This window comes from Heptranchias perlo, chromosome X (assembly GCF_035084215.1).
Source record: "Heptranchias perlo isolate sHepPer1 chromosome X, sHepPer1.hap1, whole genome shotgun sequence".
Classification (NCBI taxonomy): domain Eukaryota; kingdom Metazoa; phylum Chordata; class Chondrichthyes; order Hexanchiformes; family Hexanchidae; genus Heptranchias; species Heptranchias perlo.
Genome location: NC_090370.1, coordinates 18,318,789 through 18,335,621, shown reverse-complemented (window position 1 = coordinate 18,335,621; position 16,833 = coordinate 18,318,789). Strand labels below are relative to the sequence as shown.

The window sequence follows — 16,833 nt, the reverse complement described above, 5'->3', positions numbered from 1 at the left end:
GGACAGTGTAGAGGGAGCTTTACTCTGTATCTAACCCTGTACCTGCCCTGGGAGTGTTTGATATGACAGTGTAAAGGGAGCTTTACTCTGTATCTAACCCGTGCTGTACCTGCCTTGGGAGTGTTTGATGGGACAGTGTAGAGGGAGCTTTACTCTGTATCTAACCCAGGCTGTATCTGCCCTGGGAGTGTTTGATGGGACAGTGTAGAGGGAGCTTTACTCTGTATCTAACCCAGGCTGTATCTGCCCTGGGAGTGTTTGATGGGACAGTGTAGAGGGAGCTTTACTCTGTATCTAACCCTGTACCTGCCCTGGGAGTGTTTGATATGACAGTGTAAAGGGAGCTTTACTCTGTATCTAACCCGTGCTGTACCTGCCTTGGGAGTGTTTGATGGGACAGTGTAGAGGGAGCTTTACTCTGTATCTAACCCTGTCCCTGCCCTGGGAGTGTTTGATATGACAGTGTAAAGGGAGCTTTACTCTGTATCTAACCCGTGCTGTACCTGCCTTGGGAGTGTTTGATGGGACAGTGTAGAGGGAGCTTTACTCTGTATCTAACCCTGTACCTGCCCTGGGAGTGTTTGATGGGACAGTGTAGAGGGAGCTTTACTCTGTATCTAACCCTGTCCCTGCCCTGGGAGTGTTTGATGGGACAGTGTAGAGGGAGCTTTACTCTGTATCTAACCCTGTACCTGCCCTGGGAGTGTTTGATGGGACAGTGTAGAGGGAGCTTTACTCTGTATCTAACCCTGTCCCTGCCCTGGGAGTGTTTGATGGGACAGTGTAGAGGGAGCTTTACTCTGCATTTAACCCTTGGATTAAGTATTGGTTGGTTTAAATGTTCTGAGTTACTGAACATTGTTAAAGTTGTAAGATTGAGTCTGTGTTCCCTCTGGTTTAAATCCCTCTCTATCTGTGTTTCTTTAGCTTTCCAACAACGGTCCCAGCTCGATCAGTCACTCCATCCTGCACGTGACCTGCCCGATTAAGTTTCAAAATGAGCGCCTGCTCTACGTCATCGATTACAAAACAGTCGGACCTCTCCTGAATTGTACGACCAGCAGCTCCCTCAACGCTCTCCAGGTGAAGGTAAGAGACAGACTGGTTAACGATTCAGGTATGGACCCGTTGTCTGAATACTACTGGGGTTACCTTGCCTTGTCTCTCTGAAACTCTGACCTGCTCAGTACTTCCAGCAATTTCTGTTGATTAGTTCAGATTTGCCCATTTGCTGTTTTCCATTGTTTTTTTTTTGTTTTCTATCTGTTTGGAGTTTGAAGGCCTCACTGCGGTTGTTGAGTCTGAAGTCTGACCTGGAAATCACACTGTTGAGTGTCCACACTGCTCTCTCCCACTCACACCGCCCCCGCGCTGAATTCTCCGCCATTATGTTTGGAAATTGCACCCAGGAGCTTGGGTTTCCATAGCGATGGGGCAGGAGCGGCACTGTAGGGAGGGAGGTTGAGACATAAGTGGGCAGCGTGTCACCGATGGAAGGTTGCCTACTTCATGATGGACCAGCTTTGGGCATCATTAGAGTGAGCCGCTGGAGCAGACAATGGAGATGGAGGCTAATGTATGAAGGTGCTGCAGCGAGTCGGAGAATGACTTCAGCCTTAAGGTTGGCTAGGACTTGATGTCGGACAACACAGTCTTGTAGTTGATGATTGTGCTGCAGAGGTGGAGTTGGTTATCGTCAACATACGTACAGAAGCTTTTTTGAAAATTGGAACTCCACGAGCGAGCTTCCAGTCTACGGGATCCATCCCTGACTCTGTTGAACTATTGGAGCTGCCATGAGGTTGTTGGCCCGATAGAGGGTGGAACCATGAGAGAACTGTGAAGGAGGAGGGAGCAGTCAGTCGTGTCACAGGTGGCAGAGAGGTCAAAGAGGGGCAGTGGCTGACGTCAGGGTCTGTGCGTAATGGGAGGGTTGGAAACTGGATTGGAGGAACTGAACGTGAACAGGAAGTGCCAAGAAGCTTGGGACAAAAAGCCAGCTGTTAAGTTTGGATTTGAACACTCCTCTAAACTGTGCGAATATTAGTTTTTCACCTGGTTTCTGTGAGATCCAGATTCGTGAGTGCAGTAATCAGGCTGTGGCCTATGTCCAAGGAGCCAGCGTGTTTTGAATGGATTATTCGAAAATGTTAATGGAGCAGGTAATTTAATTCCAGAATGACATGGCTTCAGGGGGGGGGCGGGGAGGGATCTGCTTCTCCATGGCTTTCGAGGTCACAAGATGAGTCACATGACCAGCACTCCTCTTCATGAAGAAAAGTCAAAAGGAACAGGGCTGTAAAAACCACGAGCCCAACGACACTGATCGGGAATCCTGACTGTGATCAAAACCCTGAGAAATCCTGAAACAAACTATGTTCATTCCGAATCCATCACCCAAATATCCTCCACCACCAACCTCTGGAAAATGGCTGCCAACTAGATTCTTCAATTTCAAAACACAACTTCACTGACACCGAGAGTCCGGTGACTGACTGGCACCCCCTTAAACACCGAGAGTCCAGTGACTGACTGGCACCCCCTTAAACACCGAGAGTCCAGTGACTGACTGGCACCCCCTTAAACACCGAGAGTCCAGTGACTGGCACCCCCTTAAACACCGAGAGTCCAGTGACTGGCACCCCCTTAAACACCGAGAGTCCAGTGACTGACTGGCACCCCCTTAAACACCGAGAGTCCAGTGACTGACTGGCACCCCCTTAAACACCGAGAGTCCGGTGACTGACTGGCACCCCCTTAAACACCGAGAGTCCAGTGACTGGCACCCCCTTAAATACCGAGAGTCCAGTGACTGACTGGCACCCCCTTAAACACCGAGAGTCCAGTGACTGACTGGCACCCCCTTAAACACCGAGAGCCAAGTGACTGACTGGCACCCCCTTAAACACCGAGAGTCCAGTGACTGGCACCCCCTTAAACACCGAGAGTCCAGTGACTGGCACCCCCTTAAACACCGAGAGTCCAGTGACTGGCACCCCCTTAAACACCGAGAGTCCAGTGACTGACTGGCACCCCCTTAAACACCGAGAGTCCAGTGACTGACTGGCACCCCCTTAAACACCGAGAGTCCGGTGACTGACTGGCACCCCCTTAAACACCGAGAGTCCAGTGACTGGCACCCCCTTAAATACCGAGAGTCCAGTGACTGACTGGCACCCCCTTAAACACCGAGAGTCCAGTGACTGACTGGCACCCCCTTAAACACCGAGAGTCCAGTGACTGACTGGCACCCCCTTAAACACCGAGAGTCCAGTGACTGGCACCCCCTTAAACACCGAGAGTCCAGTGACTGGCACCCCCTTAAACACCGAGAGTCCAGTGACTGACTGGCACCCCCTTAAACACCAAGAGTCCAGTGACTGACACCCCCTTAAACACCGAGAGTCCGGTGACTGACTGACACCCCCTTAAACACCGAGAGTCCAGTGACTGACTGGCACCCCCTGAAACACCAAGAGTCCAGTGACTGACTGGCACCCCCTTAAACACCGAGAGTCCGGTGACTGACTGGCACCCCCTTAAACACCGAGAGTCCAGTGACTGACTGACACCCCCTTAAACACCGAGAGTCCGGTGACTGACTGGCACCCCCTTAAACACCGAGAGTCCAGTGACTGACACCCCCTTAAACACCGAGAGTCCAGTGACTGACTGACACCCCCTTAAACACCGAGAGTCCAGTGACTGACTGGCACCCCCTTAAACACCGAGAGTCCAGTGACTGACTGGCACCCCCTTAAACACCGAGAGTCCAGTGACTGACTGGCACCCCCTTAAACACCGAGAGTCCAGTGACTGACTGGCACCCCCTTAAACACCGAGAGTCCGGTGACTGACTGGCACCCCCTTAAACACCGAGAGTCCGGTGACTGACTGGCACCCCCTTAAACACCGAGAGTCCAGTGACTGACTGACACCCCCTTAAACACCGAGAGTCCGGTGACTGACTGGCATCCCCTTAAACACCGAGAGTCCAGTGACTGACACCCCCTTAAACACCGAGAGTCCAGTGACTGACTGACACCCCCTTAAACACCGAGAGTCCAGTGACTGACTGGCACCCCCTTAAACACCGAGAGTCCAGTGACTGACTGGCACCCCCTTAAACACCGAGAGTCCAGTGACTGACTGGCACCCCCTTAAACACCGAGAGTCCAGTGACTGACTGGCACCCCCTTAAACACCGAGAGTCCAGTGACTGACTGGCACCCCCTTAAACACCGAGAGTCCAGTGACTGACTGGCACCCCCTTAAACACCGAGAGTCCAGTGACTGACTGGCACCCCCTTAAACACCGAGAGTCCAGTGACTGACTGGCACCCCCTTAAACACCGAGAGTCCAGTGACTGACTGGCACCCCCTTAAACACCGAGAGTCCAGTGACTGACTGGCACCCCCTTAAACACCGAGAGTCCAGTGACTGACTGGCGCCCCCTTAAACACCGAGAGTCCGGTGACTGACTGGCACCCCCTTAAATACCGAGAGTCCAGTGACTGGCACCCCCTTAAATACCGAGAGTCCAGTGACTGACTGGCACCCCCTTAAATACCGAGAGTCCAGTGACTGGCACCCCCTTAAACACCGAGAGTCCAGTGACTGACTGGCACCCCCTTAAACACAAAGAGTCCAGTGACTGACTGGCACCCCCTTAAACACCGAGAGTCCAGTGACTGACTGGCACCCCCTTAAACACCGAGAGTCCAGTGACTGACTGGCACCCCCTTAAACACCGAGAGTCCAGTGACTGACTGGCACCCCCTTAAACACCGAGAGTCCAGTGACTGACTGACATCCCCTTAAACACCGAGAGTCCAGTGACTGACTGGCACCCCCTTAAACACCGAGAGTCCAGTGACTGACTGGCACCCCCTTAAACACCGAGAGTCCAGTGACTGACTGGCACCCCCTTAAACACCGAGAGTCCAGTGACTGACTGGCACCCCCTTAAACACCGAGAGTCCAGTGACTGACTGGCACCCCCTCAAACACCGAGAGTCCGGTGACTGACTGGCACCCCCTTAAATACCGAGAGTCCAGTGACTGGCACCCCCTTAAATACCGAGAGTCCAGTGACTGACTGGCACCCCCTGAAACACCAAGAGTCCAGTGACTGACTGGCACCCCCTTAAACACCGAGAGTCCGGTGACTGACTGGCACCCCCTTAAACACCGAGAGTCCAGTGACTGACTGACACCCCCTTAAACACCGAGAGTCCGGTGACTGACTGGCACCCCCTTAAACACCGAGAGTCCAGTGACTGACTGGCACCCCCTGAAACACCAAGAGTCCAGTGACTGACTGGCACCCCCTTAAACACCGAGAGTCCGGTGACTGACTGGCACCCCCTTAAACACCGAGAGTCCAGTGACTGACTGACACCCCCTTAAACACCGAGAGTCCGGTGACTGACTGGCACCCCCTTAAACACCGAGAGTCCAGTGACTGACACCCCCTTAAACACCGAGAGTCCAGTGACTGACTGACACCCCCTTAAACACCGAGAGTCCAGTGACTGACTGGCACCCCCTTAAACACCGAGAGTCCAGTGACTGACTGGCACCCCCTTAAACACCGAGAGTCCAGTGACTGACTGGCACCCCCTTAAACACCGAGAGTCCAGTGACTGACTGGCACCCCCTTAAACACCGAGAGTCCGGTGACTGACTGGCACCCCCTTAAACACCGAGAGTCCGGTGACTGACTGGCACCCCCTTAAACACCGAGAGTCCAGTGACTGACTGACACCCCCTTAAACACCGAGAGTCCGGTGACTGACTGGCATCCCCTTAAACACCGAGAGTCCAGTGACTGACACCCCCTTAAACACCGAGAGTCCAGTGACTGACTGACACCCCCTTAAACACCGAGAGTCCAGTGACTGACTGGCACCCCCTTAAACACCGAGAGTCCAGTGACTGACTGGCACCCCCTTAAACACCGAGAGTCCAGTGACTGACTGGCACCCCCTTAAACACCGAGAGTCCAGTGACTGACTGGCACCCCCTTAAACACCGAGAGTCCAGTGACTGACTGGCACCCCCTTAAACACCGAGAGTCCAGTGACTGACTGGCACCCCCTTAAACACCGAGAGTCCAGTGACTGACTGGCACCCCCTTAAACACCGAGAGTCCAGTGACTGACTGGCACCCCCTTAAACACCGAGAGTCCAGTGACTGACTGGCACCCCCTTAAACACCGAGAGTCCAGTGACTGACTGGCACCCCCTTAAACACCGAGAGTCCAGTGACTGACTGGCGCCCCCTTAAACACCGAGAGTCCGGTGACTGACTGGCACCCCCTTAAATACCGAGAGTCCAGTAACTGGCACCCCCTTAAATACCGAGAGTCCAGTGACTGACTGGCACCCCCTTAAATACCGAGAGTCCAGTGACTGGCACCCCCTTAAACACCGAGAGTCCAGTGACTGACTGGCACCCCCTTAAACACAAAGAGTCCAGTGACTGACTGGCACCCCCTTAAACACCGAGAGTCCAGTGACTGACTGGCACCCCCTTAAACACCGAGAGTCCAGTGACTGACTGGCACCCCCTTAAACACCGAGAGTCCAGTGACTGACTGGCACCCCCTTAAACACCGAGAGTCCAGTGACTGACTGACATCCCCTTAAACACCGAGAGTCCAGTGACTGACTGGCACCCCCTTAAACACCGAGAGTCCAGTGACTGACTGGCACCCCCTTAAACACCGAGAGTCCAGTGACTGACTGGCACCCCCTTAAACACCGAGAGTCCAGTGACTGACTGGCACCCCCTTAAACACCGAGAGTCCAGTGACTGACTGGCACCCCCTCAAACACCGAGAGTCCGGTGACTGACTGGCACCCCCTTAAATACCGAGAGTCCAGTGACTGGCACCCCCTTAAATACCGAGAGTCCAGTGACTGACTGGCACCCCCTTAAACACCGAGAGTCCGGTGACTGACTGGCACCCCCTTAAACACCGAGAGTCCAGTGATTGACTGGCACCCCCTTAAACACCGAGAGTCCAGTGACTGACTGGCACCCCCTTAAACACCGAGAGTCCAGTGACTGGCACCCCCTTAAACACCGAGAGTCCAGTGACTGGCACCCCCTTAAACACCGAGAGTCCAGTGACTGCCACCCCCTTAAACACCGAGAGTCCAGTGACTGGCACCCCCTTAAACAACGAGAGTCCAGTGACTGACTGGCACCCCCTTAAACACCGAGAGTCCAGTGACTGCCACCCCCTTAAACACCGAGAGTCCGGTGACTGGCTGGCACCCCCTTAAACATCGAGAGTCTGGTGACTGACTGGCACCCCCTTAAACACCGAGAGTCCAGTGACTGACTGGCACCCCCTTAAACACCAAGAGTCCGGTGACTGACTGGCACCCCCTTAAACACCGAGAGTCCGGTGACTGACTGGCACCCCCTTAAACACCGAGAGTCCAGTGACTGACTGGCACCCCCTTAAACACCGAGAGTCCAGTGACTGACTGGCACCCCCTTAAACACAGAGAGTCCGGTGACTGACTGGCACCCCCTTAAACACCGAGAGTCCAGTGACTGACTGGCACCCCCTGAAACACCGAGAGTCCCGTGACTGACTGGCTGGCACCCCCTTAAACACCGAGAGTCCAGTGACTGACTGGCACCCCCTTAAACACCGAGAGTCCAGTGACTGACTGGCACCCCCTTAAACACCGAGAGTCCAGTGACTGACTGGCTGGCACCCCCTTAAACACCGAGAGTCCAGTGACTGACTGGCACCCCCTTAAACACCGAGAGTCCAGTGACTGACTGGCACCCCCTTAAACACCGAGAGTCCAGTGACTGACTGGCACCCCCTTAAACACCGAGAGTCCGGTGACTGACTGGCACCCCCTTAAACACCGAGAGTCCAGTGACTGACTGGCACCCCCTTAAACACCGAGAGTCCAGTGACTGACTGGCACCCCCTTAAACACCGAGAGTCCAGTGACTGACTGGCACCCCCTTAAACACCGAGAGTCCAGTGACTGACTGACACCCCCTTAAGCACCGAGAGTCCAGTGACTGACACCCCCTTAAACACCGAGAGTCCAGTGACTGACTGACACCCCCTTAAACACCGAGAGTCCGGTGACTGGCACCCCCTTAAACACCGAGAGTCCAGTGACTGACTGGCTGGCACCCCCTTAAACACCGAGAGTCCAGTGACTGACTGGCACCCCCTTAAACACCGAGAGTCCAGTGACTGACTGGCACCCCCTTAAACACCGAGAGTCCAGTGACTGACTGGCACCCCCTTAAACACCGAGAGTCCAGTGACTGACTGGCACCCCCTTAAACACCGAGAGTCCAGTGACTGACTGGCACCCCCTTAAACACCGAGAGTCCGGTGACTGACTGGCACCCCCTTAAACACCGAGAGTCCAGTGACTGACTGGTACCCCCTTAAACACCGAGAGTCCAGTGACTGACTGGCACCCCCTTAAACACCGAGAGTCCAGTGACTGACTGGCACCCCCTTAAACACCGAGAGTCCAGTGACTGACTGGCTGGCACCCCCTCAAACACCGAGAGTCCAGTGACTGACTGGCACCCCCTTAAACACCGAGAGTCCAGTGACTGACTGGCACCCCCTTAAACACCGAGAGTCCGGTGACTGACTGGCACCCCCTTAAACACCGAGAGTCCAGTGACTGACTGGCACCCCCTTAAACACCGAGAGTCCAGTGACTGACTGGCACCCCCTTAAACACCGAGAGTCCAGTGACTGACTGGCACCCCCTTAAACACCGAGAGTCCAGTGACTGACACCCCCTTAAACACAGAGAGTCCGGTGACTGACTGGCACCCCCTTAAACACCGAGAGTCCAGTGACTGACTGGCACCCCCTTAAACACCGAGAGTCCAGTGACTGACTGGCACCCCCTTAAACACCGAGAGTCCGGTGACTGACTGGCACCCCCTTAAACACCGAGAGTCCAGTGACTGACTGGCACCCCCTTAAACACTGAGAGTCCAGTGACTGACTGGCACCCCCTTAAACACCGAGAGTCCAGTGACTGACACCCCCTTAAACACCGAGAGTCCAGTGACTGACTGGCTGGCACCCCCTTAAACACCGAGAGTCCAGTGACTGACTGGCACCCCCTTAAACACCGAGAGTCCAGTGACTGACTGGCACACCCTTAAACACCGAGAGTCCAGTGACTGACTGGCATCCCCTTAAACACCGAGAGTCCGGTGACTGACTGGCACCCCCTTAAACACCGAGAGTACAGTGACTGACTGGCACCCCCTTAAACACCGAGAGTCCAGTGACTGACACCCCCTTAAACACAGAGAGTCCGGTGACTGACTGGCACCCGCTTAAACACCGAGAGTCCAGTGACTGACTGGCACCCCCTTAAACACCGAGAGTCCAGTGACTGACTGGCTGGCACCCCCTTAAACACCGAGAGTCCAGTGACTGACTGGCACCCCCTTAAACACCGAGAGTCCAGTGACTGGCACCCCCTTAAACACCGAGAGTCCAGTGACTGGCACCCCCTTAAACACCGAGAGTCCAGTGACTGCCACCCCCTTAAACACCGAGAGTCCGGTGACTGGCACCCCCTTAAACACCGAGAGTCTGGTGACTGACTGGCACCCCCTTAAACACCAAGAGTCCGGTGACTGACTGGCACCCCCTTAAACACCAAGAGTCCGGTGACTGACTGGCACCCCCTTAAACACCGAGAGTCCAGTGACTGACTGGCACCCCCTTAAACACCGAGAGTCCAGTGACTGACTGGCACCCCCTTAAACACAGAGAGTCCGGTGACTGACTGGCACCCCCTTAAACACCGAGAGTCCAGTGACTGACTGGCACCCCCTGAAACACCGAGAGTCCCGTGACTGACTGGCTGGCACCCCCTTAAACACCGAGAGTCCAGTGACTGACTGGCACCCCCTTAAACACCGAGAGTCCAGTGACCGACTGGCTGGCACCCCCTCAAACACCGAGAGTCCAGTGACTGACTGGCACCCCCTTAAACACCGAGAGTCCAGTGACTGACTGACACCCCCTTAAACACCGAGAGTCCAGTGACTGACTGGCACCCCCTTAAACACCGAGAGTCCAGTGACTGACTGACACCCCCTTAAACACCGAGAGTCCAGTGACTGACACCCCCTTAAACACCGAGAGTCCAGTGACTGACTGACACCCCCTTAAACACCGAGAGTCCGGTGACTGGCACCCCCTTAAACACCGAGAGTCCAGTGACTGGCACCCCCTTAAACACCGAGAGTCCAGTGACTGACTGGCTGGCACCCCCTTAAACACCGAGAGTCCAGTGACTGACTGGCACCCCCTTAAACACCGAGAGTCCAGTGACTGACTGGCACCCCCTTAAACACCGAGAGTCCAGTGACTGACTGGCACCCCCTTAAACACCGAGAGTCCAGTGACTGACTGGCACCCCCTTAAACACCGAGAGTCCAGTGACTGACTGGCACCCCCTTAAACACCGAGAGTCCGGTGACTGACTGGCACCCCCTTAAACACCGAGAGTCCAGTGACTGACTGGCACCCCCTTAAACACCGAGAGTCCAGTGACTGACTGGCACCCCCTTAAACACCGAGAGTCCAGTGACTGACTGGCACCCCCTTAAACACCGAGAGTCCAGTGACTGACTGGCTGGCACCCCCTCAAACACCGAGAGTCCAGTGACTGACTGGCACCCCCTTAAACACTGAGAGTCCAGTGACTGACTGGCACCCCCTTAAACACCGAGAGTCCAGTGACTGACACCCCCTTAAACACAGAGAGTCCGGTGACTGACTGGCACCCCCTTAAACACCGAGAGTCCAGTGACTGACTGGCACCCCCTTAAACACCGAGAGTCCAGTGACTGACTGGCTGGCACCCCCTTAAACACCGAGAGTCCAGTGACTGACTGGCACCCCCTTAAACACCGAGAGTCCAGTGACTGACTGGCTGGCACCCCCTCAAACACCGAGAGTCCGGTGACTGACTGGCACCCCCTTAAACACCGAGAGTCCAGTGACTGACTGGCACCCCCTTAAACACCGAGAGTCCAGTGACTGACTGGCTGGCACCCCCTTAAACACCGAGAGTCCAGTGACTGACTGGCACCCCCTTAAACACCGAGAGTCCAGTGACTGACTGGCACCCCCTTAAACACCGAGAGTCCATTGACTGACTGACACCCCCTTAAACACCGAGAGTCCAGTGACTGACACCCCCTTAAACACCGAGAGTCCAGTGACTGACTGACACCCACTTGAACACCGAGAGTCCGGTGACTGGCACCCCCTTAAACACCGAGAGTCCAGTGACTGACTGGCACCCCCTTAAACACCGAGAGTCCGGTGACTGGCACCCCCTTAAACACAAAGAGTCCAGTGACTGACTGACACCCCCTTGAACACCGAGAGTCCAGTGACTGACTGGCACCCCCTTAAACACCGAGAGTCCAGTGACTGACTGGCACCCCCTTAAACACCGAGAGTCCAGTGACTGACTGGCACCCCCTTAAACACCGAGAGTCCAGTGACTGACTGGCACCCCCTTAAACACTGAGAGTCCAGTGACTGACTGGCACCCCCTTAAACACAGAGAGTCCGGTGACTGACTGGCACCCCCTTAAACACCGAGAGTCCAGTGACTGACTGGCACCCCCTTAAACACCAAGAGTCCAGTGTCTGACTGGCACCCCCTTAAACACTGAGAGTCCAGTGACTGACTGGCACCCCCTTAAACACAGAGAGTCCGGTGACTGACTGGCACCCCCTTAAACACCGAGAGTCCAGTGACTGACTGGCACCCCCTTAAACACCGAGAGTCCAGTGACTGACTGGCACCCCCTTAAACACTGAGAGTCCAGTGACTGACTGGCACCCCCTTAAACACCGAGAGTCCAGTGACTGACTGGCACCCCCTTAAACACCGAGAGTCCAGTGACTGACTGGCACCCCCTTAAACACCGAGAGTCCAGTGACTGACTGGCACCCCCTTAAACACCGAGAGTCCAGTGACTGACACCCCCTTAAACACAGAGAGTCCGGTGACTGACTGGCACCCCCTTAAACACCGAGAGTCCAGTGACTGACTGGCTGGCACCCCCTTAAACACCGAGAGTCCAGTGACTGACTGGCACCCCCTTAAACACCGAGAGTCCAGTGACTGACTGGCACCCCCTTAAACACCGAGAGTCCAGTGACTGACTGGCACCCCCTTAAACACCGAGAGTCCGGTGACTGACTGGCACCCCTTAAACACTGAGAGTCCAGTGACTGACTGGCACCCCCTTAAACACCGAGAGTCCAGTGACTGACTGGCACCCCCTTAAACACCGAGAGTCCAGTGACTGACTGACACCCCCTTAAACACCGAGAGTCCAGTGACTGACACCCCCTTAAACACCGAGAGTCCAGTGACTGACTGACACCCCCTTAAACACCGAGAGTCCGGTGACTGGCACCCCCTTAAACACCGAGAGTCCAGTGACTGGCACCCCCTTAAACACCGAGAGTCCAGTGACTGACTGGCTGGCACCCCCTTAAACACCGAGAGTCCAGTGACTGACTGGCACCCCCTTAAACACCGAGAGTCCAGTGACTGACTGGCACCCCCTTAAACACCGAGAGTCCAGTGACTGACTGGCACCCCCTTCAACACCGAGAGTCCAGTGACTGACTGGCACCCCCTTAAACACCGAGAGTCCAGTGACTGAATGGCACCCCCTTAAACACCGAGAGTCCAGTGACTGACTGACACCCCCTTAAACACCGAGAGTCCAGTGACTGACACCCCCTTAAACACCGAGAGTCCAGTGACTGACTGACACCCCCTTAAACACCGAGAGTCTGGTGACTGGCACCCCCTTAAACACCGAGAGTCCAGTGACTGGCACCCCCTTAAACACCGAGAGTCCAGTGACTGACTGGCTGGCACCCCCTTAAACACCGAGAGTCCAGTGACTGACTGGCACCCCCTTAAACACCGAGAGTCCAGTGACTGACTGGCACCCCCTTAAACACCGAGAGTCCAGTGACTGACTGGCACCCCCTTAAACACCGAGAGTCCAGTGACTGACACCCCCTTAAACACAGAGAGTCCGGTGACTGACTGGCACCCCCTTAAACACCGAGAGTCCAGTGACTGACTGGCACCCCCTTAAACACCGAGAGTCCAGTGATTGACACCCCCTTAAACACTGAGAGTCCAGTGACTGACTGGCACCCCCTTAAACACCGAGAGTCCGGTGACTGACTGGCACCCCCTCAAACACCGAGAGTCCAGTGACTGACACCCCCTTAAACACCGAGAGTCCGGTGACTGACTGGCACCCCCTCAAACACCGAGAGTCCAGTGACTGGCACCCCCTCAAACACCGAGAGTCCAGTGACTGACTGGCACCCCCTCAAACACCGAGAGTCCAGTGACTGGCACCCCCTCAAACACCGAGAGTCCAGTGACTGACTGGCACCCCCTCAAACACCGAGAGTCCAGTGACTGGCACCCCCTCAAACACCGAGAGTCCAGTGACTGACTGGCACCCCCTCAAACCGTCTGTACCCAGATCGTCTCAACACCCCAACGAACTGCACATCAGGGAACATTGCAAATCCAGCCCCAGGCTTCGATGTTGCCTGCACTTTGCAGTCGTCCTGATCTCCTTCCACCTCCAGAGTAAAACCAAACTCCAGGAAAAGAAACACGTCACAGCCTGAACTGTCCAATTGATGTGCCCAAGGACACCGATGTGTGTTGGAGCTCTGATCCCCTTGTGTCATCACCTTGCCCTGTGTGTTACAAGAGGACGTGGGCAGTGGGTACAGAGTGGCATCGTACCTTCGAGTGACACCGTACAGTTTACCAGCACACCGACTCTGTCTGGATACCTGCAGGTGACCCACAGGCCCCAGCGCCAGCTCCCTGACCAGGATGTCATGCACAATGTGTGTCCAGATGGTGCCCTGAACTCTGACCCACAAAACACTCAGTTATTCTATGGGGAGCAGGAGTCCAAATGACTTTATCAGGCCGCATCTTGTCTGAGTGTCTTTGTGTGAGCCCTACATCATAGTGAGAAATCCCTCGTGTGTCCATGGACAGCAGTCCCTGGGATGAGGTTTGACCTGTGCAGTGACCTTCAAAGGGGTGTAACCTGAATCCAGCACAAGCAGTGCTTGTGTGACCAGGGCCAATGCACACTGGTTCAGAAAACCTGTTCAGTGCTTTAAGATGGCAAAGTTTTGGGGTTGTCCTGTTAGCTTAGTGCCTCGATGCCCCGTCCCCCTCGATGTGTCACTGAGCCACGCCGACCAGGAAGTCCCAGGTTCCATCCCTAGTCTACGTTGAGTTAGGGTTTGCTACATTTGGCCTCAGTGTACCTGGGTTCGGGAGGGGGAGAATCAACTCTGGTTCCTGCTCCTCGGGGGTAATCCTACCCACCCAGTGAAAACCGGGCGGGGGGCAGTTAAATTTGCCTCTGTTATTTACCCGCTGGACACCATCCAGGCTTGGGCTGATAAGCGGCAAGTAACATTCTTGCCAGGCAATGACCATCTCCAACAAGAGAGAGTCTAACCACCTCCCCTTGACATTCAACGGCATTACCATCGCCGAATCCCCCACCATCAACATCCTGGGGGTCACCATTGACCAGAAACTTAACTGGACCAGCCATATAAATACTGTGGCTACGAGAGCAGGTCAGAGGCTGGGTATTCTGCGGTGAGTGACTCACCTCCTGACTCCCCAAAGCCTTTCCACCATCTACAAGGCACAAGTCAGGAGTGTGATGGAATACTCTCCATTTGCTTGGATGAGTGCAGCTCCAACAACACTCAAGAAACTCGACACCATCCAGGACAAAGCAGCCCGCTTGATTGGCACCCCATCCATCACCCTAAACATTCACTCCCTTCACCACCGGCGCACTGTGGCTGCAGTGTGTACCATCCACAGGATGCACTGCAGCAACTCGCCAAGGCTTCTTCGACAGCACCTCCCAAACCCGCGACCTCAACCACCTAGAAGGACAAGGGCAGCAGGCGCATGGGAACAACACCACCTGCACGTTCCCCTCCAAGTCAGACACCATCCCGACTTGGAAATATATCGCCGTTCCTTCATCGTCGCTGGGTCAAAATCCTGGAACTCCCTTCCTAACAGCACTGTGGGAGAACCTTCACCACACGGACTGCAGCGGTTCAAGAAGGCGGCTCACCACCACCTTCTCAAGGGCAATTAGGGACGGGCAATAAATGCCGGCCTCGCCAGCGACGCCCACATCCCACGAATGAACTTTTAAAAACGCAGCTCCTGATCCCAGCACTGAGAGGCAGGTAACTGACCCCTCGCCCCCAAGATGGATGTGAAGTGGGACCAGGGCAGCAGTTTGTCTGTCGAATATCATTCTGGGCAGCTCCCGATGGCCACTTCCTGCGGTGTTCCTGTGGCGTTACACTGTTGGCCAAGCCTTTGCGGTTGGAAGTCAGGATTTGCTGCTTTTCGTAGAAGTGTTAACTGACTGTCAGTGGGTTTGAGGGCAGCAGTCACGGAGCGGAGGCGAGCTTACCCTGACCAGCCACCCGCCACGTGCTGGCCCGCGCTGTCCTTCTCCCACCCGCTGAACTGCTCCTTGTTCTCCCTCCAAACCCGGAGACCTTGAAATAGTTGATTCAAAATCCCCCCTCACTTCCTCTCTTTTTCCTGATATTTCTGCCCCACAGAAACTGCCAGATGTCTTCCTGTGACTTCAGCTGTAATCCTGAAAGGAAACAGTCACGTCTTGTCGGCATGGCAACTCCGGCTGGGTCCGAACATGTCACCTCTCCCCCCTGCCCCCCACCCCCCCCTCTCCTCGCTTTCACCAAATGGTTCCGACTGTCCCACCTGGATGTGATGTTGGGACTGGACTGTGGAGAACACTGACCCCTGTGGGCCCCGAGTGGTGCTGACACACAGGGTTACTCAATGGAGATTTGCCTCCAACGTGGCCTTGGAGAACAGAGAATCGATTTTGAAAAGACAAAAAAAAAAGCATCAGAAGGGGTCGTAAGGCGACTGAGGATTCGAGGCTCCATCAAGACACCGGGCCCACACTCAGGTTGTCTGATTAGTGAGCTGAGGTAGTCACTAGCCAGCACATCCTGTTCGTGAGTCCAAATGGGGTTCTAGTCTGTGGTGCAGGTCTGTTCGCAAATGAGTGAATGATTTCACTCTGCCTTCAGGCAGTCTCGCAGTGTACTGAGCGCTCTCTCTCTCACTGACTCTCTCTGTCTCTCGCGCTCTCTCTCTCACTGACTCACTCTCTGTCTGTCTCTCTCTCACTGACTCACTGTGTGTGTCTCTCTCTCTCTCACTGACTCTTTCTCTCACTGTGTCTCTCTCTCTCTCACTGACTGTCTGTCTGTCTCTCTCTCACTGACTCACTCTCTCTCTCTCTCTCTGACTTTCTCTGACTCTGTCTGTCTCTCTCTCTCACTGACTGTCGCTCTCTCTCTCTCTTTCTCTCACTGTGTCTCTCTCTCTCTCACTGACTCTCTGTCTGTCTCTCTCTCACTGACTCACTCTGTGTGTGTGTGTCTCTCTCTCTCTGACTCTCTCTCTCTCACTGACTCTCTCTCTTTCTCTCACTGTGTGTGTCTCTCTCGCTCTCTCTCACTGACTCTCTGTCTGTCTCTCTCTCACTGACTCACTCTCTCTCTCTCTCTGACTTTCTCTGACTCTGTCTGTCTCTCTCTCTCACTGACTCTCTCTCTCTCTGGCTCTCTGACTCTCTCTCTGACTCTCTCTGACTCTCTGACTCTCTGACTCTCTCT

At 54.9% G+C, this 16,833-nt stretch overlaps 1 protein-coding gene across 3 annotated transcripts in view; it reads left to right on the top strand.

Moving 5' to 3' along the window:
• LOC137307327 (integrin alpha-5-like) overlaps window positions 1-16,833 on the top strand; it is a 125,802-nt gene that overhangs the window by 84,680 nt on the left and 24,289 nt on the right. For all 3 annotated transcript variants that reach the window (XM_067976803.1, XM_067976805.1, XM_067976804.1), the window contains exon 24: window positions 928-1,089. In XM_067976803.1, coding sequence (XP_067832904.1) covers window positions 928-1,089 — 162 coding nt within the window. The remainder of the gene's footprint in view (window positions 1-927; window positions 1,090-16,833) is intronic.